At 47.7% G+C, this 21,887-nt stretch overlaps 2 protein-coding genes across 2 annotated transcripts in view; one reads left to right on the top strand and one right to left on the bottom strand.

Annotated features, from left to right (window-relative positions):
* Positions 1-14,130, top strand: part of farp2 (FERM, RhoGEF and pleckstrin domain protein 2) — a 31,078-nt gene extending 16,948 nt beyond the window's left edge. Inside the window, exons 13-27 of the mRNA XM_076990381.1 lie at positions 91-304; positions 6,268-6,449; positions 6,799-6,888; positions 7,048-7,181; positions 7,293-7,374; positions 7,623-7,860; positions 7,997-8,127; positions 8,257-8,325; positions 8,399-8,488; positions 9,493-9,575; positions 9,654-9,772; positions 9,940-10,103; positions 11,178-11,285; positions 11,685-11,836; positions 11,970-14,130. Of these exons, the coding sequence (XP_076846496.1) occupies positions 91-304; positions 6,268-6,449; positions 6,799-6,888; positions 7,048-7,181; positions 7,293-7,374; positions 7,623-7,860; positions 7,997-8,127; positions 8,257-8,325; positions 8,399-8,488; positions 9,493-9,575; positions 9,654-9,772; positions 9,940-10,103; positions 11,178-11,285; positions 11,685-11,836; positions 11,970-12,060 (1,947 nt within the window). The 3' untranslated portion in view covers positions 12,061-14,130. The remainder of the gene's footprint in view (positions 1-90; positions 305-6,267; positions 6,450-6,798; positions 6,889-7,047; positions 7,182-7,292; positions 7,375-7,622; positions 7,861-7,996; positions 8,128-8,256; positions 8,326-8,398; positions 8,489-9,492; positions 9,576-9,653; positions 9,773-9,939; positions 10,104-11,177; positions 11,286-11,684; positions 11,837-11,969) is intronic.
* On the bottom strand, positions 13,395-21,485 carry stk25a (serine/threonine kinase 25a). Its single transcript, XM_076990384.1, has 11 exons — positions 21,107-21,485; positions 19,026-19,256; positions 18,760-18,816; positions 18,478-18,586; positions 18,014-18,171; positions 16,680-16,865; positions 15,717-15,862; positions 15,507-15,615; positions 15,330-15,398; positions 15,069-15,205; positions 13,395-14,472 (listed from the first exon to the last, which is right to left on the bottom strand). The coding sequence occupies exons 1-11, from the start codon at positions 21,134-21,136 to the stop codon at positions 14,433-14,435; spliced, it is 1,272 nt and encodes a 423-aa protein (XP_076846499.1). The 5' UTR covers positions 21,137-21,485; the 3' UTR covers positions 13,395-14,432.
* Between the last annotated feature and the right edge of the window lie 402 nt (positions 21,486-21,887).

Here is a 21,887-nt window from a genome sequence, read left to right as displayed (position 1 = left end):
TTTTTGTTGGCCGAGTCAAAGTACCGATTTTATATATTTTTTTGTACGTCTCTTCATTGCTTGTTCTGACTCCCCTTCTCTCTCTCTCAGAGTCTGTCCTTCAATGACAGTCTGAAGCTGGCTCCTCCACCCTCCGCCTCTGTGTCCTTCCACTCCCTGCATGGCCCCGGCACCCCGTTGCGGATGGAGACCCTGACTCCGCCTCCACCCCAGCAGATCGCGCCTTTCCAGCAGGCGGCCAGACCACCCAGCCCTGTGAAGGAGTCCATCAAGGCCAACCCCCCACCAAACCCCGCCTTCCCAGGTGCCCCTGGTAACCCGGCGGCAGGAGACTGCAGCCCCTCGTTTGTGTGTGTAGAGAGTAGTTTCTCCTGTCCGTGGCCCCCCCAAAATGGCAATGAGGATGGTGAGGGGGTGGGCGACAGTGGGCGGGGCAGGCTGAGTAGCTATGAGGGAGGCGGGGCTTGCAGGAAGGGCCTCCTCACTCCTGAGGCCTTTGAGGCGGAGCTGATGCGCGCCAGGCAAATCCCCACGTTCCCGTTGGCTAGCTCCCATCTGCAGGTCAGCGAGGAATTCATAGACGACGACCCCACCGAAATGTCCTTCTACGCAGGAGGGGCCGAGGCCTACTCGTACGGCTTCGATGAAAAAGCGGAGCGCTACGGCGATGGGGAGCCCTCGCGAACGCCACCGTTCGCGCTTGCGCTGGGTGACCTGAACGGGAACGCACGAGTGTTCCCAGAGAGCGCGTTCGGCCGATCCGAGACCAGCTCCCTGGCCAACAACCGCTCTGAGTGCAGTTCCCTTGACAACGTGGCGCTGGGCTCGGTGGGAGACTCGCTCTCGCTCGACTTCGGCTGCCCCGACTCCTCCTCCTCGCTCCGCCTCCCGGGCTCGGAGAACCTATCGGAGGCCAGCTCCATGGTCAACTTCCCTGCATATTCTGTGCGCTCGGACGCCAGCTCGGCCATGCAGTTCAATGACCTGGTGGAGCAATTGGAGCAGCTGAGCTACCCGCCCACGGCCACGGAGGGATCCGCAGACGGCTCCTCCGACTCGGACTCGGACTGGGGCTCCGACGCTGGCCTGCCCCCGGAGCAGAACCTCTTCTACAGCAACCCGCTGATCGGGGAGGGCTTCCTGCTGGAGTGCCACAACCTCCAAGCGCTGGGCCTCACGGACCCATCTAGCTCCGCCCACTTTAAGATGTAGCGTCGGCGTACTCCTACCCGACATCCCCACGGTTTCAGCACTTTAACACGCTAGACAGAGACCGCGCGGCCCTGAGCCGAAGGGAGTGTCGTCTCCCATCCAGAATGTCACTCCTCACTTCTTTCCAGCTTGCAATTACCATAATTACTGATAATGTAGTGGGCTTTTCTTTGAAGCACCTCGTCTTTTTCTCTCAGATTCTCCAAGTGCACTTGGCCACCAGCTCTTCCTCGCTCTCCGATTTCAGATTCACTGAATGTCTGCTTTGTTAAAGCTGAAGGCTTGTCCCAGCATGCACTCTGGGTCTACAGTCGTGCTTGGATGCTGACATTGGGAATTTCTTTTTTCTGCTGATTTACGTTTTGATTGACCTGTTTCCTTGGCTTGGGTGCTCTGTTTTTAATCTGTTTTCTACTCTAGCAGGTCCTCAGTACCCAGTGTAGTAAGCATTGGTAGATTGTTGAACACCACTGTTGTGTTGGAGACTTTGAAGGATATTAAAATAAATTGTTAGCCAGTATGACTGTCATCATACTTGATGCCAGAATGTATAATTCCAGTCAAGAAATCAAAAATATTCACAAACTTGACAGATTTCAGAAGTGCCAGTCTTGTCCTGTGGCAGTGTTGAATATTAACCCAGTTATTGCTGTAGAGTTCAGGGACCTGAACTTTACCACACATTAATATAGCAGATCCTTTGGCAGGAAGTCAAATATCACCACCATGTTGGAGAACACAAAATCCAAAACAGATTTTTGCTCTGTTGCCTTAAACACCCAATACAAAGATTTAGCCCAGAAAGTAAATGCAGCCCGCTTCATCTGTCTGTCAGATGGACGTGCGCATTCATGTTTGTAGACCAAAACCGTCTGGTCTGGCACATGGGAAACAAGCGTCCCAGAAGCTCTCTGGGCCCTGCAGACCGAGGACAGCCTGACGTCAGTGGGTTGGCAGCAATGACTCCACCACCAGCGTCCGGTGTTCTATTGTTGGATTCACTCCACATCGCCCTCTGCTGTTCAGTTATGTCTCATGCTGCGCCTTATTGATGGGTTTCTGTGATGCCAATCACTGTCAGACTTTCTTTACTGCACGTTTACCGTTTCTAGACAGTCAGCATTGATGCACTTGTGAGCATCACTAGCAGATGATGTCACCAGAGAGTGTAATCAGAGTGCTGTAACTCTGAGGATCACTGCTGGGGGTGAATGCAACTTCCCCACTGCTAGCTTGCACACAACAGCCAAGATTCACAAAGCATTCAGATAGACGAATAGATGAGTTTGTGTGTTTTTTTTTTATTTTTTATACACACACACACACACACACACACATACACACTTGTATAAAATATAATACATACACACGCACTTCAATACACTACAGAAAAACTTTTAACTAGGTTTGTTGGACCTGCACATCCAGGCGTGTTTCCTAATAACGGGTTTCGGGCTTTAATGGTCTTGTCCAGCGAGTCATTTCTCCTCCAGCTTCAGTGTTGGGGTGTTTCCCGCACTTAATAACAATTATTTGGCTCTGTAGTGTTCGGTGTGACGATATGCCTTTTAGGGGCAAAGTTGTCTGAGCGCCATCATGTTAATGTCTTTCTGGTTTCTCTGTTGGTTTCTGGTCTGGGGTGCATTCAGAGTCATGTGACTGGGCATGGTGGGCATAGCTTCTTGTCTTGGGCAATGTCATTTCCTTTTCTTTAAAATCTCTTTTGTAGTTTCCTGCCATCCTGCTCCCATCATGCACTGGTTCACCTTGCCGGGGGACAAGTGATGCGGTCAGACCCTGGAAAGCCGTTTTGACAGTGTTCAGCTGTGTGTTCCCGGGTTGTCCTCCTTTTTGGCACTTCTTAATGGTGGTTTACTACATTAACCACTTGTAATATTAAATTTTCCAAATGACATGGGCATAAATTTAGGAGAAATAAAAATGTTAATTCTGAGCCAATTCCATTGCTCCCCTCTGTTTACAAACTAAGCAAACCACTGTAAAAAAGAAGGCAGACACCCCCCAGGGACACTGCAGCATTTGTAATTTTGTGTTCACAACTTCATTCTCATTGTCATTTTGTGAAAAGACAGACTTCCTTTCAGTTCCCAGCATGTCCTTTTGGTCTGTACATTAAAGCCTCTCTACTCTCACAAGCGAGGGCACGCGGTGGCCACTGGACCCGGGCAGGGCACAGAATAGACTTGGTGCCCTCTAGCAGGGCGGAGCGCCCCCCTCCTGGACAAACACGGACTTCCCATATCCCCAACCCTTCATCATTTTATGCCAATGTGGCATTACTTGTGTTTAAGGCATGCTTAGTGTTATTGTAAGTGGTCTTGAGAGCACAGTTTTTACATTATTATTTTTGGTGTTTAAGGTCTAGCAACTCTATTGCTCATCTGACATTTTAATCCTGAATTAATTTGTCCTTGAAGGTCCAAGACGTAAAACGTTTACAATGTGAGATGCGTTCGCTATTGCATCTGTTTGGGTTTTAATGTGCCTCTGAAGCCATGACTGCAGCATTAGCTTTGCTATTAATAATCAAAGGTTTGTGGGTGAGGTGCTGCTCTTCACACGAACTCTGACTCCTTTCTTGAGTGCTTTTGCCGTGGTTCCTCACCAAGCTTCCCCCTTACTCGCATGGTAAGATCAAAGCAAGATGATCACACTGACCTTCTCTTACACGGTTAGCAATCATAACAGTTCTTATAAAGCACTTATGAAGCTAATAAGCTGGTGAATAGCAGGTGAAAACCATTCGTAGAGAGCAGCAGACTCTTGGTTTTTTAGTGAACTGAAACCTGAGCCGAGGCCTTTTACTCTTTAATCAGAGCAAATTCCAGCCAAGAGCTCCTCCCCATTCCCCCGCCCCCTGCTGGACGCAGGCCAGGTTGTAATGATGCCTGTGTCTGGCCCACGCTGCCCCCTAGTTTCACCCTGCCTTAAGCAGATTAGTCTGGTGCTCGGCGCTGAGCACACCTGACTCTCGGGAAGCTTTTTGAAAGCAGATCCTGCTTGCTGTGTCTTACCTGCACGTGCTTCTACCCTCTCCCTGAGATCGATTGATTGAAACGGACCACTTAATTTCACTTAATATATCCTAATCTCATAATGAATGCAAATGCCAAGTACTTAATCTGAGTATTAATGTGAAAGTGTACTTATGCGTGTATGTTAAATTTCTTCTTTTTTTTTTTTTTTTTTTTTTTTTTATTATAAATAAAATATTTACTTTTGGGTACCTGGGGATTTTAAGACTTAACATTTTTTCAGTCCTTGTCTGTATTATCTATGAAGTGCATTCAAGCAATCCAGTTATAGTGGATTAAAGAGTCTTTAAATGCTGTTTACATCTGCATTTGCGTAACCAACTAATACCTTCACCCATGAACAGCCTGCAGGCTCAATGTTCAAATGGTTCAAATGTTCTTCCTGAGCCGGACGACTGTCCAAGAGAATTTAAAAAACATTTGCTGAAGTTGCTGAAATCCCCTTTACTTTAGAGCATGTGCTTTTAAAAGGTTGTTTTTTCATAGCATTGCTGTGGTTTGGTGGCTGTCTTTTTCCAACTGTGTGTAGTGTAGTCACAGAAGGACCTGCAGGTCAGCACAGGCTTGACGTAGCACATGGTAACCCAGGGAGTTGTGCCATGACTCTCGCCCGACATCCCGGCGTGCGGAGGACCTGCCTGCAGGAGCTCAGAAGTATGCGCTGCTGGACTTCACATTACATGCTTGATTTGTCATGTGCTCCATTATGGATAGATCTTGGATCTGGGCTGTCTTCATTTGCGCCTTGGTTAAGACGCTGGAAATGCACGTTAAACGCATAGAGCTGTTCTGGAACTCTCTTTGATTCCCTCAGTTTGGATTCTCTCACCCCATGGCCTTCAGGATTTTGCCACGCTGCTCATTTTTGTCTATCACAAGAATCAAACCGATGGCCGTTTGAAGAGAACGGTGAATGTTGCAGGTAAAAAGTGCAAACTTCAAAGGAGACATGAGACAAACACCTTACATGAACTGATAGATTTGAGAATATTAGAATGGTCATAAGAGTCTGTCTGTTTAGGGGGGGCGGGGTTCTTGTATCCCAGAGGGAAACCATGTCCTGTTTGTCTCTGTACTGTGCTCGTTGTGAGGGGGGGGGGGGGGGATGGCCGTCCACTTCCGACCTCCACTAGACTCCCAACACAGTGGAATGAGGGTGTAATAAATACAGCCGTTTCCTCCTCGGTGTGGGGAGGGAGTGTGTCTCCAGTGGTGAATACCACAGCCTGCTCCCAGTGTGGAGCTGCTTCTCCTGTTTATTCAGGCCATCAGCCAAGCGGCTGTAATACAGAACAACCCTCCCCGTCATACCTCAGGGGACACTGCTGTTAAACTTTAAACTGCTGCTGTTCAGCTAGCATGACCACATTCCCGATAAGCCTCCTCTCCAGGAATTACTTCCGGGTCATGCGACGGCCCTGTCCTGTCCTCGTGTTCTGTGGTGGTTCTTTCCACTGTTATTGTTTTTTCCAAAAAGCTGCTTGTGTGTTAAGACCAAACCATCTCTGCTCTCTCTGTATTGGCCATTCCTCTGTATGTGTTGACTGTGCAGTGACGACACAAGTTCGTAATTAAATTAGAGCTTTCAGTGTTGGAAATCCCTGCATCTGATATCTTCATCTGTTGTTTGTCCAGCACATTCTCTGCTTTGAGTAGTGAGCTCCATACACAACAGGCAACAAACAAAATGGTGGCATCACCACATCGCATGTGCTTAAACCATCATGAGGTTAATTTAGTTTTCCATCAGAATGTGTCCAACAGGCTGACTGCAAACGTGGTTCGTCAAGGGATTTTTAGCCATAAAAACAGTCAGTATGTTGTGCAGAAGTCATGTTGACCATGTGTGTCAAGAAATGTTTTATGTAAAAAAATAAAGATCTCTTCATCTAGCTTTAATCTCTCACCCACTTGGTGGGGTCATGCCCAAGCAGGCCTGTGTTAACATGGCGCTCTCTTCTCCTGTCTCTCTCTTCTCCTGTCTCTCTCTCTCTCTCAGGTCCTGCGGTCGACAGTCCCTTGCTGGCTGTCTCAGGCCCCCAGAGTCCTCTGTGTCTGTCCCCTTCCTTCCAGATGTCCACGCTCAGCCTGCCTGGCCAGCCGCCCTCACCCCAGCAGAACCCCGTCCTCCACGAGATGGGCACGGCCAGGCTGGAGGAAGAGGAGGAGCTGCGGAGGAAGGTACCCTCTTCACACGCTTCCTCTTCGCAGGGCCGGAGGGAGGCTGGGGTTACTGTGGAATTTATTACTGCCATGTTCTCTGTGGTGGGGCTTGGTGCCTTTACTACTGCTCTTGGTACATTAATGGTGCCTTGGGTTTTTTTTTTTGTTTTTTTATGAAATGTTTCATGCATTTAACTATATATATATATATATATTGATCTCAGTTTTTGTGCCATATTGCTTGAATAACTGTAGTCATTTTAATTAATTCATTTCAATCATGCCTACGTTTTTATTTTGTAAAGGAGGTTCTAGACCTGATGGCAGTGTTTTTGTACAGAGTGTGATGTCCATGTCTGTTTCTCAGAGGTTTCCCACCGATAAGGCCTACTTCATTGCTAAAGAGATCCTGATGACTGAGAGAACCTACCTTAAGGACCTGGAGGTCCTCACAGTGGTGAGCACTCACTGGCTGACACATGTTCACAATCCTCTCTAACACACACCAGAGGGCTCATGTGCATTCTATGTAGAAGCGGAGTGGGGGGGGGGGGGGGGGGGCATTCCTGTGTGATTCAGTGTGAGAGAGTTTGTGACACCGTGTGTTTCTCTTCAGTGGTTCCGCAGTGCTGTGATTAAAGAGAATGCGATGCCCGGGGGCCTCATGACCCTTCTATTCTCCAACATCGACCCTATTTATGAGTTCCACAGAGGCTTCCTCAAAGAGCTGGACCAGAGGCTGGCTCTGTGGTACACAGCCCTCCTCATCTTCAGCATGGCTGGAATGATGCTTCACACCACACAGACTTCACCAGCAAAATAGAGAACGCCCTCAAAGACTTGTTTGTTTTACGTTGCCAGGGAGGGACGTTCAAATGCTCATGTGAAAGGAGATTACCAGAGGATCGGAGACGTGATGCTGAGGAACATGTGTGCCCTGAAGGTGAGTCACGTGCACGATTAATTCACGTGAAGGATAAACGTCTGAACGTTTGATGTTTAGAGATCGTGTATAGCGCTGAGCCCATAGAATCTTTGCAGTAACCTCTCCATGGGACCAGTAATGTCTGCTGTACCTTTATAAAAGAAGTGGGTGGGAGGGGTGTATAAAAAGAAAAAGAAAAAAATAGTGATGTCGGATATCTGAAGTAAGTCTGGATGTGTACGATGTCTTGCTTATCTGGAGTTCAGGGGTTCACGGGCTACCTGCAGCAACATGACGAGGTATTGACTGAGCTGGAGAAGGCCACGAAGCGTGTGAAGAAGCTGGAGGCTGTCTACAAGGAGTTTGAGCTTCAGAAGGTGTGCTACCTGCCCCTCAACACCTTCCTGCTCAAACCCATCCAGAGGCTGATGCACTACAGGCTGATTCTGGATCGCCTGTGCAAGCACTACTCCCCCGAGCACAGTGACCTGCACCACTGCGAAGGTGACGCCCGCACTGCCTGTAGGAGGGGGGGGGTTAGTAGTGAGGCAGACCGGGGGGTGGATTGGGTAATACTGGCAGGTCTGAGCATATTCATGGAAGAGTGTTTGTGTTTGCGTGCGACTCCCATCGCCTGCAGAGGCGCTGAAGGAGGTGACTGAGATCGCCGCTCAGCTCCAGAGCAGTCTCATTCGCCTGGAGAACTTCCAGAAGCTGACGGAGCTCCAACGAGACCTTATCGGCATAGAGAATCTCACCGCTCCAGGCAGGGTGAGCGCTGGGTCCGCCTCCCTCTGTATTAGCCCAGATCAGACCCCCAAGGGGTGATGATGCAGAGCACTAAATGTTGAGCTGCTCCGTGGTCTCCTCCCTGTTGTCTGATTCATGTCTGATTATTAGGAGTTCGTCAGGGAAGGCTGCCTCTACAAGCTCACCAAGAAAGGCCTGCAGCAAAGGATGTTCTTCTTGGTGAGTTCTCCAGAAATGTTTTGTCTCCTCTACCTGTCTCTTTCCTTTGCTGACTGGTCATCTCCTACTTCAGTTTTCAGACATGCTCCTGTACACGAGCAAAGGTGTCACGGCCACCAACCAGTTCAAAGTTCACGGGCAGCTTCCCCTACACGGCATGATCGTGAGTACACGCTTCCACCTCCATCCTGGGCCTCCACCCATTCCGCACATGTAGCTTTAAGCTCATTTTCTCAATTTTCAAAGCTTCAATTTCTGGGTTTATCGCGAGCCGCTGTGGTTTGCCCCTGTTTGGCTGGGTTGAGTCCGCTGTGTGGGCCCCAACGACCTCGAGACCCATCTAGTTCACAACTAGTGGGGCTCGGTAGCTTCACTTCCTTTGTCTCTGGCTCGTTCGCCAGGGATTGTGTGCATTAAATGCAAAGAGCTACACCTCCACACAGTGATTTATTCTTTCACATAACCATTTCTGGGCTTTGTTTGTTCAGTATCTGAAAACTGACACTGTTGGGAGACGTGTGCACTGACCAACTGGGAAAGTTGTCTAGATTTATGAGCAGGGAGGTGGGTTCATGTTTATGGCACAGTGCCCTGCAGTTATGAAAGCCTACATGGAGCTTTGGCTGAGGTTCGAGGACTTTTCGGTGTGGGGTTGTAAGGTTTCTGGGTTTCTATGTGGCTATGCCACATGGAACAGTTTGGAGCTTTACAATCAAAGGGAGCTTTTCGAAATATAGTTAGGACTGTAACAGGCCTGGGATGTTGTGAGGAGGTGTGGGGGGTCTGGGCTGTGTAGGGCTCTCCTCAGTGCCGTGCGAGTTGGTATGGCAGTACCACAACTCTCACCCTTTCAGTCGCCTAACTTGCATGTTTGCTTCCTGCAGCTCATTGTACTTGATGCTCCGGTGAGTATGAGGAAACTCAGTCCCACAATCCTTCACTCCCACAGACTACACAGTCACTACCCAATGCAGCATCAGAGATTCCATGCTCCTCCCAGTCCATCAGTCTCGCAGGTCCCCCACCGTAGAACCCTCTGTCCTTGTGCTTAGTGCTTCAGTATGTCTCCTGGAACCATGAGACGATCTATATGAAGACCTGATGGTGTGAGAGCGCACACGCTTCAAGTTCTGCGTGCATGTGTTTGATTGTCTGGTTGTGTTTCAGGTGGAGGAGAGCGAGAATGAGTGGTCAGTGCCCCATTGCTTCACCATCTACTCTGCACAGAGGACCATAGTGGTGGCTGCCAGGTGAGGTCACCCCCCCCCCCGTACCTGCTGTACCTCACGCTCCACTGCTGTAATCTGTGCACGTCTTGCTTTCTGCAGCTCGAAGGTGGAGATGAATAAGTGGATCGAAGACCTTAACATGGCGATCGACATGGCGAAGAAGTCCCAAGAGAAGTCTGATCTTTTTCTGGCGCCCAGCCCGTGTGACCGCTCCAACAGTAAGGACAGTAGTCCTGTGTGATGTAGTGTGCTTCCCTGTCTGTGACCTCTCCTTAGCCTTGTGACCTCTGAGCTTGAGTGAACTAGACCCCGGCCCTCCCGATCATTGTCTCCCCTCTCCTCCCCTCTCTCTTCTTGCCCACCTCCGCCTCCTGCGCCCCGGCAGGGTCTTCTGATGAGGTGTCTTTGGAGCAGGAGTCGGAGGATGACGTGAACACCTCTCGATGTTCCCTGGACAAGCAGAGCCATCACCGTGCCAACACAACCATGCACGTGTGCTGGCACCGTAACACCAGTGTCTCCATGACTGACCACAGCCTAGCCGTGGAGGTAGCGTTCACAGATCCACACACACCCCTAGTAGAGGCTTCTGAGAGCAGATCTAACACTCTCCTCGCGATGTTCTCCACCTCTCGTGCTCCCTCCCATCTCCACGTTGTCTTCTCACTCTCTCTTGTACCGTTGTAGCTGTTGGACTGGCTAACCACCTTCATTTTATCCTTCGTTCTGTCTGTAGCTTTAGTCTTTGTCATTCACCATTTCTGGGCAATTTTTTTGTGGAATTTGTTAACCATAACCTCTTTTTGAAATTAATTTAATGGATAAACTCTTTCTTCACCAGATCACATGCTCTTTGGTTAACAGTGTTATTCCTGCTGCACTGGAGAATTTCTTCTGGATTTCTAGACCTTTCTGTGGCTCAAGCGCAAATAAGCAAACGCACTCCTCTCTCCCCATGTCATGCCTGCTTGTCTCTTTCTGTCTCACCACATTTCACTGTCTCTCTCTCCCCCTGTCTGCCTGCCCGTCTGCATGCCTGCGTGTGCCCTCAGTACTGTTCTCTCCAGCTGTGTCTCCAGAACTACCCCCTCGCTACCTGCTTGGTCAGGGCCAGAGACCAAACACCATCACACACGTGTGCTGGTACAGGAACCAGAGCCTCTCTCTTACAGATTACCTGCACATGAATCAGGTACCCATGTGGCAACGAGACTATAGTCCATTATCTCTCAGAACAGTCTCCCTCCAGCTTGTTGGTTAGTGGTAGTGACGCCGTGTCCCAGAGGGCAAACCAAACAGACATCACTACAGGACTGTGCCACTGCCAGACTGAGAATCTGTAACCTTAGGTCAAACATCCAGGATTCATCTATGGGTTTTTCTGTGACGTGGGAGGAATCCATCCTGACTTGGAAGGTCAAAGATCTGATGGCCTTTTACTGGGAGTCCCAGTAATAGTGGATCTGGCTCAAAAGCTGGATGTGGGAGGTAGTATGAGAACCCAAGCAGGAGACTCTGCAGTGAACCCATCATAGATCATCTCCTGGATAACTCCTAAAACACATTTTTGCGTGAGATGTTCAAATGTTCCTCTAGATCAATAGAACTCCTCTCTCTCCGCAGAACCAGCTGTCTGGCTACCTCCTGAGGAAGTTCAAAAACAGCAATGGCTGGCAGAAGTTATGGGTGGTCTTCACCAACTTCTGTCTGTTCTTCTACAAGACACACCAGGTACTGGCCAACGCCTCTCTGGCGGTTCAGACAAGCTCTGTTAACCAAAACCATGGTGAACAGGTCTGTATATATTATAGAGGAGGTGCTGGATTTGCCCTGATTGGGGCTTTATGGTGATGGCAAAATCAGTGGATGTTTGCATGCTGGCGTCTGGACCTCCTACAGGTCATTGCATAGCGTGTGTGGTCATTCAAGCACTAGACATGATTGTAAGGCACATGACTATAGCAGTTTTTATTATTGTTCTGATAGCATTTTCCCATCTTCCAGACTTGTAATGTGCTGTGTTGATGATACTTCAAAGTACAGATACATCAACAGTCAAAGCCTCCATTATGAAAGCTGAGGTGTTGCGTCGATGTGGTGGAGCTCATGGTGTTTGTGTTCTGGGTTCAGGATGATTTCCCTCTGGCCAGCCTCCCACTGCTGGGCTACAGCGTCAGCAGCCCTGCGGACGCGGACGGCATCCACAAAGAGTACGTCTTCAAGCTACAGTTCAAGTCCCACGTGTACTACTTCAGGGCTGAGAGCGAGTATACCTTCGAAAGGTACGGCTTGTTTGAAAATGAAGTATACATCCCACGTTTACATCCAAGTCTGAAACGAAGGTGAAATGTGACTGTGTTTGTGTGTGTGTGTGTTTGTGTGTGTGTGTGTGTGTGTGTGTGTGTGTGTACACAGATGGATGGAGGTGATCTTGAGTGCTGCCAGTGCAGCTGGCCGTGTTGGCCTCCTCATACCCAAAGGCCCCAGCGAGTTGAACGGGAACTGATCTGGGGACTGTGGAGGACTGATCTGGGGACTGTGCTCCTGGGGCTGGGGGCTGGGCCTTACAGCCTGCCAGGACTCCACCACTTAATTTTATTTAATCTTGTTTCTGCCACTGCCGTCCACATAATATACAACTGACTGTTGCATCTCTTGGAGATCTCGGGTCAGCAGAGGGAGCGGCCGTCTGAACGGACTGAGCTGATGGAGACCGGTTCAGCAGTTGGACTCGATGGTTACTGGCGGTGCCATACCGCGCATTTGGCTCAAGCTACAGTGACCTCTGAATACTTCTCTGCGACAGTAATACAACCACAGATGGTTATTGTTTTTGGAACTGTTACCGTATTTTGTCCTGTGATTTTCTGTGGTCCCGTTTCGGAGAAATAGCCCATCTTTCCATCTCCGAACGTGGAGCTCTGACTTCACCGGCACCGCAGTCGCACGTTTTTAAACGATTATGAATTTCCTGAATGGGGGACAGCTGTTGACATCAAAAACGCAGCAGTGTGTGTTTTGGTCTGGTATTGATGAGGGCAGTTCTGGGCGGTTTGGGGGTGGAGTCTGGAGGGTTGCAGTATGTGAAGTTCTCTGCAGCACAGCTGCGTGTGCCTGCCTGAGATGGTACATGCGTCCCCATGGTAACGTGGGCGGGAACTCTGCATGTTGGGGAGACGATCAGGTTGTAATGGCAGTCACTCACCCTGCTGTTAACCTTTATGAAATTGTTTTGGTGACGCCCAAGATGACTGGGCAGATGTCTGGTGTGTGTGTGTGTGTGTGCGTGCACACTCCTCTTCCATACCCTGGTGGTCTCTGCTTCAGTGTAATGAAGACAGTACACCTTCAGTAATATGATGACTGATCTATAGATTTTAATTAGTTGAATTAATAGCTGCATATCACACTGCTTTGACTTGGATAAATTTGAGATGTATTGAATATTTTTGTTCTGAATTGAGACATTGTGCAGAAAATATTTAACAATCTTGTTTGGAAAAATGTTACTGATGCATTAATGCACGACTCATCTCCAAGGTTCTGCTTTTCAAACTTTTTTTTTCTGCCACAAGGGGGAGCCAGCATCTACGGTACAAGTGCAGCTTATTTATCTCTAATGTTTAATCACCTTTCAGAAGATTTGTCTAACTTCAAATTGTCATAAATTCTTGCACATATCCAGATGGACTGGCTCTTCCCCCACCTGCACTCTGACTCAAACGAAGGGTGAATGGATTTGGGGCGGTTAGGGGGGGTTGGGGGTGTGAAGGCCCTTTTGATTTTGTTTGGTTTCAGCGTTTGTGTACTGCTCCTCACAAAAGCCTTTTGAGATGAAGGTTCACAATAGGTCAAGCACTCCATTTATTCACTTTGACAGGTCAGAGTAAGATGTACAAGTCAGTCCTGTAACCTGTTTTGCTAAATAACTTGCTCAAGGCCAGGGAACTTCTGAATAGTTGCTGTTCCTCATGGTTAGTCATATGTTTACTTATGGGTTTAACTTGCATTTGGGATATTTGATCAGTCTCTGTGCCACATGGATCATAGTCTGTGCTAGACTGAATATGCTGTACTAGGTCCAAGCAAAGACCTGAAACTCTCACACATGACTGAGTTACGTAGCAGAGTTTGTGGTGTTAACCTGTACTGGCGACTAAGTGTCTGCTCCCTAACACAAGACAGTAGGGATTGTTCCCGTCTTCCTGGGAGTCCTGGCTCTTTGGTGTAGGCACGTCCATACCAGTCCCTAACCAGTGTTGGGGCACCTCATCCCATTAGTCTGCTTGGTACACTTACAGACTGGAATTTGTGTTCATTCGTATGTGTCTGTCCATCCACCACGTAAACGGAGGCACAGAGGGGACTTCAAGCTCTGGGTTACCTCTGACATTGCAGAGATTAGACTGACTGTATCCTCACCGAACTGGATCCTGTTTTGTGTCATGTCTTCCATAGTCACTCCTGTTTCTTTTGTAGCGTGTTGCTGGAACTACACTCCTGTATGACATTCATGTAGTCACCTCCATGACATTTATGTTGAAATGATAACCAATAAAGTGAAATCAATAATGGCTCTAATTTGAGTGTTATTTCAGTTTATGGACCTCATCAATGTCGACTTGAAACTCTGCTTTTTGTGTGCGGGGCAGCGGGTCTGCCCCTGTATCTTTTATGTGCACTTTACTGAATATGAAGCATCATGTCACTTTATGAAATACACAGTACTTAAAAAAAAAATCCTATTTACAATCAATCAATAATCTGAAGTATACGAAACGATGGAGGACCTTGATTTGATGGAAGGTCCAGGTCTCTTGCGTATGCAGTGTAGATTGATTATGGATTGTAGATTGACTATCAGCAGCCTATTGGAGCTCATCGCTTTGGGGGTGTGGTGTTCCCATTGAGGCTAAACCTGCAGGGGAAAGACGGTGCAAATGAGCTGACCATCTGCTTCTGAAGCATGAATACATTTATACCAACCTCCCTGCTGGAACCTCCAGAGTATTTTTTTTTTATACAAGGTGTGAATGAAACGACCTGATAAAATATTTTACAAAGTCATGGATGTCTTACATTTCTTAAGTCTGTTCATAGCAAGACCTTGGTCTATTAACGTAACATGCTCATTCCTTAACTATCCTACAAGAACCCAGAACCCAGATACCTTGACCTGCAGGGCTGTTTCCAACACTGCAACCTGGGTGGTTCAGCCTCACTCTGCCTAAAAGAATGAACAGTAGTGGCTGGAGAGGTGCCCCACAGGCTAAGGAGGATTCACCTCCCAGTGATCACACCGCCACCTGGATCTAGCACTCTGCAGGGGCCTGAGGGCTTCGTTCCTGACCCCACACAGCAACTCTCACCTGGTGTGGGAATGTTTAGATAAGACACTTTCAAGCCTGTTCGAGATTCTGCTCGTTACATTTCAAGACAGCCGATCAGCAAGCGCTCACTGGCTACACCCTGGACGCCTCTGGGCCAAAGAGACGTTGAGGAAGGTGCTCGTACCTGCACACTCTCTCCATCACATGAGTGAGTAGACGGTCCGAGATTCCTGGGCTGGACTCCTCGGCCAGGTTAAACGCGTTCTCCAGCTCCTCCAGGGCACGCACGCCACCCCCACTCGCACATCTCTTCTCCTTCACCTGCACGCATCGCCGACAGGGTCAGTGAACACAGAGGCTCTAATGCGCCCTACGTTGTGTGTTGCAGCTGCTGGCCACACAATACTGCCGCAGGAGTGAGTGATATGGTGTGACATCGATGTACCTCTCTGAAGATAGGGATGAGGAGCGTGGTTAACGATGATGATTTTGGCTGCCTCTTCATCACTTCTGTCTGTAATCGACAGCAAATGACAGCAGAAAGCACATGGGCTGGGTGAGTTGGGTCGGTTTACACAGGACTGACGACGGTGACGTCTGTAGACTCGAGGGGGGGGCCCACCTTGTCTGTGTGGTTAAGACCTTGCTGCTGTGTGTTCAGAGAACTGGACCTTATGGTGCGGGGAAACGTCCACACGATGCTCCGGTCTCGGCTGTCCTCTTCGCTGTCTCTGAGACACAAACATGCGTGCATGGTGACTTTGGGCTTAGCACAGCACTAGCTGCTCGTGTGAAGGTGTGTGTGTGTGTGTGTGTGTGTGTGGTGGCTTACGTGTCAGAATCGTCTGAGCTGGACTCCTCTCCATGGCCCTCGGACCTCCAGCGGCGGCGGCGGTCAATCAGCTCAGACAGGTAGGACGTTTTCTTGGTGTAGCGACTGATGAATTTGTGCTTTAGCAGTTCCTTAGCTGTGGGTCTCTGTGGGGGACAATTGGTGAACTACTCTGAGCCTGTCAACAGTTTTACAAATAATATCTAAAGCGAACTGGTCTTGGGGAACCAGACTTGTGACTAGAGAGTTGCGAGTCGTGGGTTCGATTCCCAGGCCGTAGGCCATGACTAAAGTGTCCTTGAGCAAGGCACAGTGGCCCAGAACAGTGGGGTTGTGTGTACCACAGCCCCCTAGTGATCACGTGTGTGTGTGTGTGTGTGTGTGTGTATGTGTGTTTGTGTAATCTCAAAATGCACAGATGTGTAGATGCGGAGGACTAATTCCGATTGAGGTGTAAAGCATTAGCATAATGTAACATTATGCTTATAACTCTGGTACTGAAAGGCAACATGCAAAATCAAAACAATGAGTATATCATACATACATTTGAAGTAAATGGAAAATGTATAACTTTGTATAGACCCCCCATACTCAAATAGTGGCCCGTGGGCCACATGCCATCTATTTCTGGCCCGCGAGCTGTTTTGAAAAGTGTTTTTCATCATTTCTATTTGAGTACCCCTGCCCTAGACCATTCCTTTAACTGTTTAATGGGAGACAATATGCCAGCTGAAAGTTAATAATGACATGTCTGTTCAGATTTCTTGCACCAGTGGTCTAAAATGAAATGGCCGGTTTGTGAAATGAGACCTTTGTGCTTAGTCTAGTTCAGTTCTGTCCATCTGAAACTTTGCTTCCCACAATACAAACAAACTGTTCATGCTTTCAACATTTCATGCTTTCAACAATTTTGTAGTTTGTCTCTGAGGCTTTTCCCCCCCCACTAAGGACAGGGACACTCACAAACCGTGGGTCTTTGTTGAGACACGCTTCTACAAACTCCTTGAAGGCCTTGCTGTGGGAACCCTCCAGAGTTGGGGGGCTGTTCTTGGGTATGAGGAACAGAACCCTCATGGGGTGCAGGTCTGCGTTTGGAGGCTCTCCTTTGGCCAGCTCGATGGCGGTGATACCTAGGGACCAGATGTCTGCCTGGGGACGCAGGAAAAGGAGGAGCAGTGAAGTAAAGGCTGTCCGGTGTCCACGTCATCTGTCTGTTTCTAAATATTTCATTAAGCTTATTTTCATTATGGAAGAGAAAGTGTTGAGGTGTTAGACAGCATGCACCATATGTTGCTTTTGTAACTTGACTTGTAGACATGAACATGACACCTCTTAGAGGAGCACGGGGTGAGAGACAGACGAGGACATGGTACCTCTTAGAGGAGCACGGGGTGAGAGACAGACGAGGACATGGTACCTCTTAGAGGAGCACGGCGTGAGAGACAGACGAGGACATGGTACCTCTTAGAGGAGCACGGCGTGAGAGACAGACGTGAACATGACACCTCTTAGAGGAGCACGGCGTGAGAGACAGACGAGGACATGGTACCTCTTAGAGGAGCACGGGGTGAGAGACAGACGAGGACATGGTACCTCTTAGAGGAGCACGGGGTGAGAGACAGACGAGGACATGGTACCTCTTAGAGGAGCACGGGGTGAGAGACAGACGTGAACATGACACCTCTTAGAGGAGCACGGGGTGAGAGACAGACGAGGACATGGTACCTCTTAGAGGAGCACGGCGTGAGAGACAGACGTGAACATGACACCTCTTAGAGGAGCACGGCGTGAGAGACAGACGAGGACATGGTACCTCTTAGAGGAGCACGGCGTGAGAGACAGACGAGGACATGGTACCTCTTAGAGGAGCACGGCGTGAGAGACAGACGAGGACATGGTACCTCTTAGAGGAGCACGGCGTGAGAGACAGACGAGGACATGGTACCTCTTAGAGGAGCACGGCGTGAGAGACAGACGAGGACATGACACCTCTTAGAGGAGCACTGCGTGAGAGACAGACGAGGACATGGTACCTCTTAGAGGTGCACGGGGTGAGAGACAGACGAGGACATGGTACCTCTTAGAGGAGCACGGGGTGAGAGACAGACGAGGACATGACACTTCTTAGAGGAGCACGGGGTGAGAGACAGACGAGGACATGACACCTCTTAGAGGAGTACGGGGTGAGAGACAGACGAGGACATGGTACCTCTTAGAGGAGCACGGGGTGAGAGACAGACGAGGACATGGTACCTCTTAGAGGAGCACGGGGTGAGAGACAGACGAGGACATGGTACCTTGAAGTCGTACGAGGACTGCTTGATGACCTCCGGCGCCATCCAGAACGGCGTCCCCACAAACGTGTTCCTCTTGATCTGCGTGTCCGTGAGCTGGCCCGCCACACCGAAGTCTGCTAGCTTCACATCGCCATGCTCGGACAGCAACACGTTGGCAGCTGTTGGATGCAATGTGATCAGACAGAGACGTGAAAGGTGCGTGATCTTTCAGACGGATTCCGCTCGTCGGATGAAGATTGATCCAGCAGCGTTTGACAGCATGCATATACAGTTGGAATCGAGAACAGGCATCGGTCCAGTGATCTTGAAAATGCTTTAGAATTGTGATTCAAGCTAATATGCAATGAAATGTGATGGCATGCATGCAGGGTGAACCACTGAACATATTCCAGATCGTTTTGGTTTTCACCAACATGACTCATCAGGCTTTTGCCAGTAGAGAAGCAGACTACTGGGGTCATAACCTTTGATGTCTCTGTGGATCTTCCTCTCCGAGTGTAGGTAGTCCAGTCCTTTTAGAATCTCTCTGAGTATTGTAGCAATGTAGACCTCCTCCAGGGGCCCTGCCTTCAGCTAACCACACACACACACACACACACACACACACACACACACACCCCAATGATTCTCAACCTGTGGTTTTCATCCCATTTTGACAGGACACTTTGAACAGTAGTTCAATTTATTGCCAAAACTTGGTTTCATATTGTGTTATGTTTCGCACAGTAATGACAGGCAGTACTCACCATGTCTAGAGCAGAGCCCCCGCCCAGATACTCCATAATAATCCACAACTTTGTTCCCTGCATTCACAAATATCGTTCTAAGTCAGCTTCCTCTAAATCATGTATATAGTAACCAGAAAATGACAGTCTGATGACTAACGGGCTAGTAGAGTCATTTTAAAGAGACCCCTTTTAACACACAGAAAATTATATGAAGAGACAGTAACTACAGCTAAATAGATTAGGGTGACACTGAGCTTATAGCAATTTGAGATTTCGGCTCACACCTTGAGGTAGGAGCCAAAGTATCTGGTGACGAAGGGACTGTCACACTGGCTGAGAACAGTGATCTCCTGCTGAATATCCTCGATCTCATCTTCTGCTTCCTCCAGGTCGATGATCTTTATGGCCACCACCTCCTTCGTGCAGTTGTTGATTCCCTTGTAGACTTCACCAAACGAGCCTTTGCCGATGCGCTCTAGTTTGGTGAAGTACTGCTCGGGATCCAAACGAGTGTTCTGAACAAACACAGACTCATTAGCATTTGTGCCCAAATATGCAAATCTGTTTCTAAGAAAAAAGCTCAAAAATACATCAAGCAATAGTCCAGGAGGTGATGCCACGCCATGCAGTGTTCCCAGATTCAAGATTTAAATGAGCAGTTACCAAGCAACAAGTTCACCAAGTGCTTTCAGTGTCGTTACACTAATTTAGGGCTAAGGATAATGCTTAGCCCTTTCTTAGCATTAGTGTTTCTTAGCATTCCAGTCCTGTAGCATTACAAGGCTCGTAATACGGATGTGTCACCTCTTGTGGTGAAGATCTTTTGATATCAAAGATCTATTTACATGGTTAACCCAATAATATAATCATTAAGCCTGAACAAAGCTTGGAAAAAAAGCCAAGCTGTTGGAGATTGATAAATGACAAGCTAGAGAAAGTGTCAAAATAATGGAAAACACAAGGCAATAAGTCTGTGTTGAGAAATCATAGAAAAAGAATGAGAAGTATGTTACTTTATCCAGTGATGTAGGGAATACATCTGGATTTGATTTGAGGTTTGTTCAATAGTCAGTAGCGATGCACAGATTTGTATGAAATATTGTCAAGATGGACTAAATAGCCACACAGCTGTTCAGTGATTTCATTAGGTATTCTTGATTTCTTAAATTAGGGGTTCGTGCACCATTGGTTTAGTTTTATAAGGAATCTTCCTCTTCATCCTCCTCCTCAAACCACATGTCCAGAACAAACTGTTAATTGCACGGGTCACTTGGTGCATAGTCTATTTTTACTATTTTTGTTAATACATGAAATAACATTACTTGTGAAACTATGTCCTTAAATATTGAGGGATTTAGTTTTTGTGTCTAACATTTTCTCATTATCAAAAACATTATCAAAGTTCTTTCCACTTCGTAATGAAAACATCTGCAATTGGGGACATCAATGATGTAAGCCTGGGTACATGGGTGTTCTCTCAAAATAAATAAATCGAAAAAAAAACCAGATGGCCACGGCAGCTAGAATTCTGCAATCAACATTCATTCAGTCCAAAAATATTGTAGTATAATCCAAGCCTCACTTTCCCCGACTTACAGTGTAACGCACACTGGCGTAACTTTTCGGATGGATTCATGCCGAGTATTGCTAGGTTTCTGGCTTGCTCACACCTGTCACCAGACACGGACACGGTCACTGGTCTGCAGAAGTGTGCGTGCTAAACTACAACATCACGCTCTTCTCACGCTCAGAAAGCGCACATCATGCAGACGTTATCTGGTCCACAACATATTTGCTAGAGGAAAGATGTGCGTTTATCAGTTGTTTCTAATTTAACAATGGAAGACAAAAAAACAATCTTGACCATCGGACATTATTCGGAACAAGATGTGAAAAGCTTTTAAAATATCTGTGTAGTTAATATAACTGTCGACATTAACATAAATATACGTATTAGCTATTTCTTTTCCATGTAGATCAGAAATAACATCTACATTTTTTTTGTTCCAATACATTGTTTATCTTCTGAATTACCGGTTGATAAGATCAGTGATAACTGATTACTCTGAAAATAGGAGTGTCATGACATTATGGGAACATGAGGTTCGTTACAGGTTAACGTTTCTGAACTGTCAGCTCTTTCTCCAAGTATCTGTCAAGCCCCGTTTATGGACTTCGGATAGGCTACCGATTTTTGGCACAAGCGGTCCTTTTCTCCAAATGGAAATCTTATAAACACACAGTTTTATACTCTTGTTTTGTGCCGTGAACCAAAGTGGCTGTGTTGGGTCGGCAGCAGGTTAAACTGTCTTCACTGTATCCGTCCTTGACAGACGTGTCTGTCAGCCAAGACGGCCAGGATTACCTGGTTCCGAATGTCCCGTAGATGCGCCATGGCGGCTGGACACACCAAGCTGGACCACAGCCGCCCTTCTCGTCTGGTTTGACGGTTGTCTTCCTTTTCGCTGATATTTTTCCCTGTTTTTTTGTTTTTCTGGACCTTGCCCCCGACAGAACCACTGTAAAAGCCTGTCTGCTCTCTCAATCACACCTCTTCCTGGTTGTCTATTCGCGAAGTAGTTGCTGCAAGCCTGCTGTGGGTTTCAAAGGAATATGAACTGTTGTCCGGTCCAGACGCCGGTCACGGAGCTCTATTCTGGATCTTTATACTTTAATTCCTTACGAAGGAGCCTCCCTTTCCTAAGCTGCTTCAGCGACTTTGTGAAAGGGGATGATGTAATGCGCATGCGTGAGGTAATCCCGTGGAGCGACACCTTTGGGTACTGTAGTTTTATTTGCTGTTTGCTTTGTACACTATTTTTAGATTAGGGGAAGAAGAAGAAGAATAATGTAGTATTTCCAGTTGCCAATGTATTGATTTATGTCTAATTTAAATAAGTGATAATGGTGGACAAATACAGCACAGATGGTGCATATATCTTGCTTTTAGTACAGAAGTAAAACAACAATAAACAGGCTACACACGTAAGGAACACTTCAGACGTGTTAAATCCACATACGGGTCCCATGGCAAATGCAGTCAGCACTCGTTTTTGTTTGAAACGCTGTTTATATGTTTATGGCATTCCAACCGATATACAAAATACGAAGACAAGCCAATCTGTTTCCTGTCTTCATATTCTTCA

The sequence above is a fragment of the Brachyhypopomus gauderio genome, unplaced genomic scaffold, assembly GCF_052324685.1.
Source record: "Brachyhypopomus gauderio isolate BG-103 unplaced genomic scaffold, BGAUD_0.2 sc75, whole genome shotgun sequence".
Taxonomy (NCBI): Eukaryota; Metazoa; Chordata; class Actinopteri; order Gymnotiformes; family Hypopomidae; genus Brachyhypopomus; species Brachyhypopomus gauderio.
Note: the sequence above shows the minus strand (reverse complement) of the source record. Positions and strands in the feature narration are given on the sequence as shown.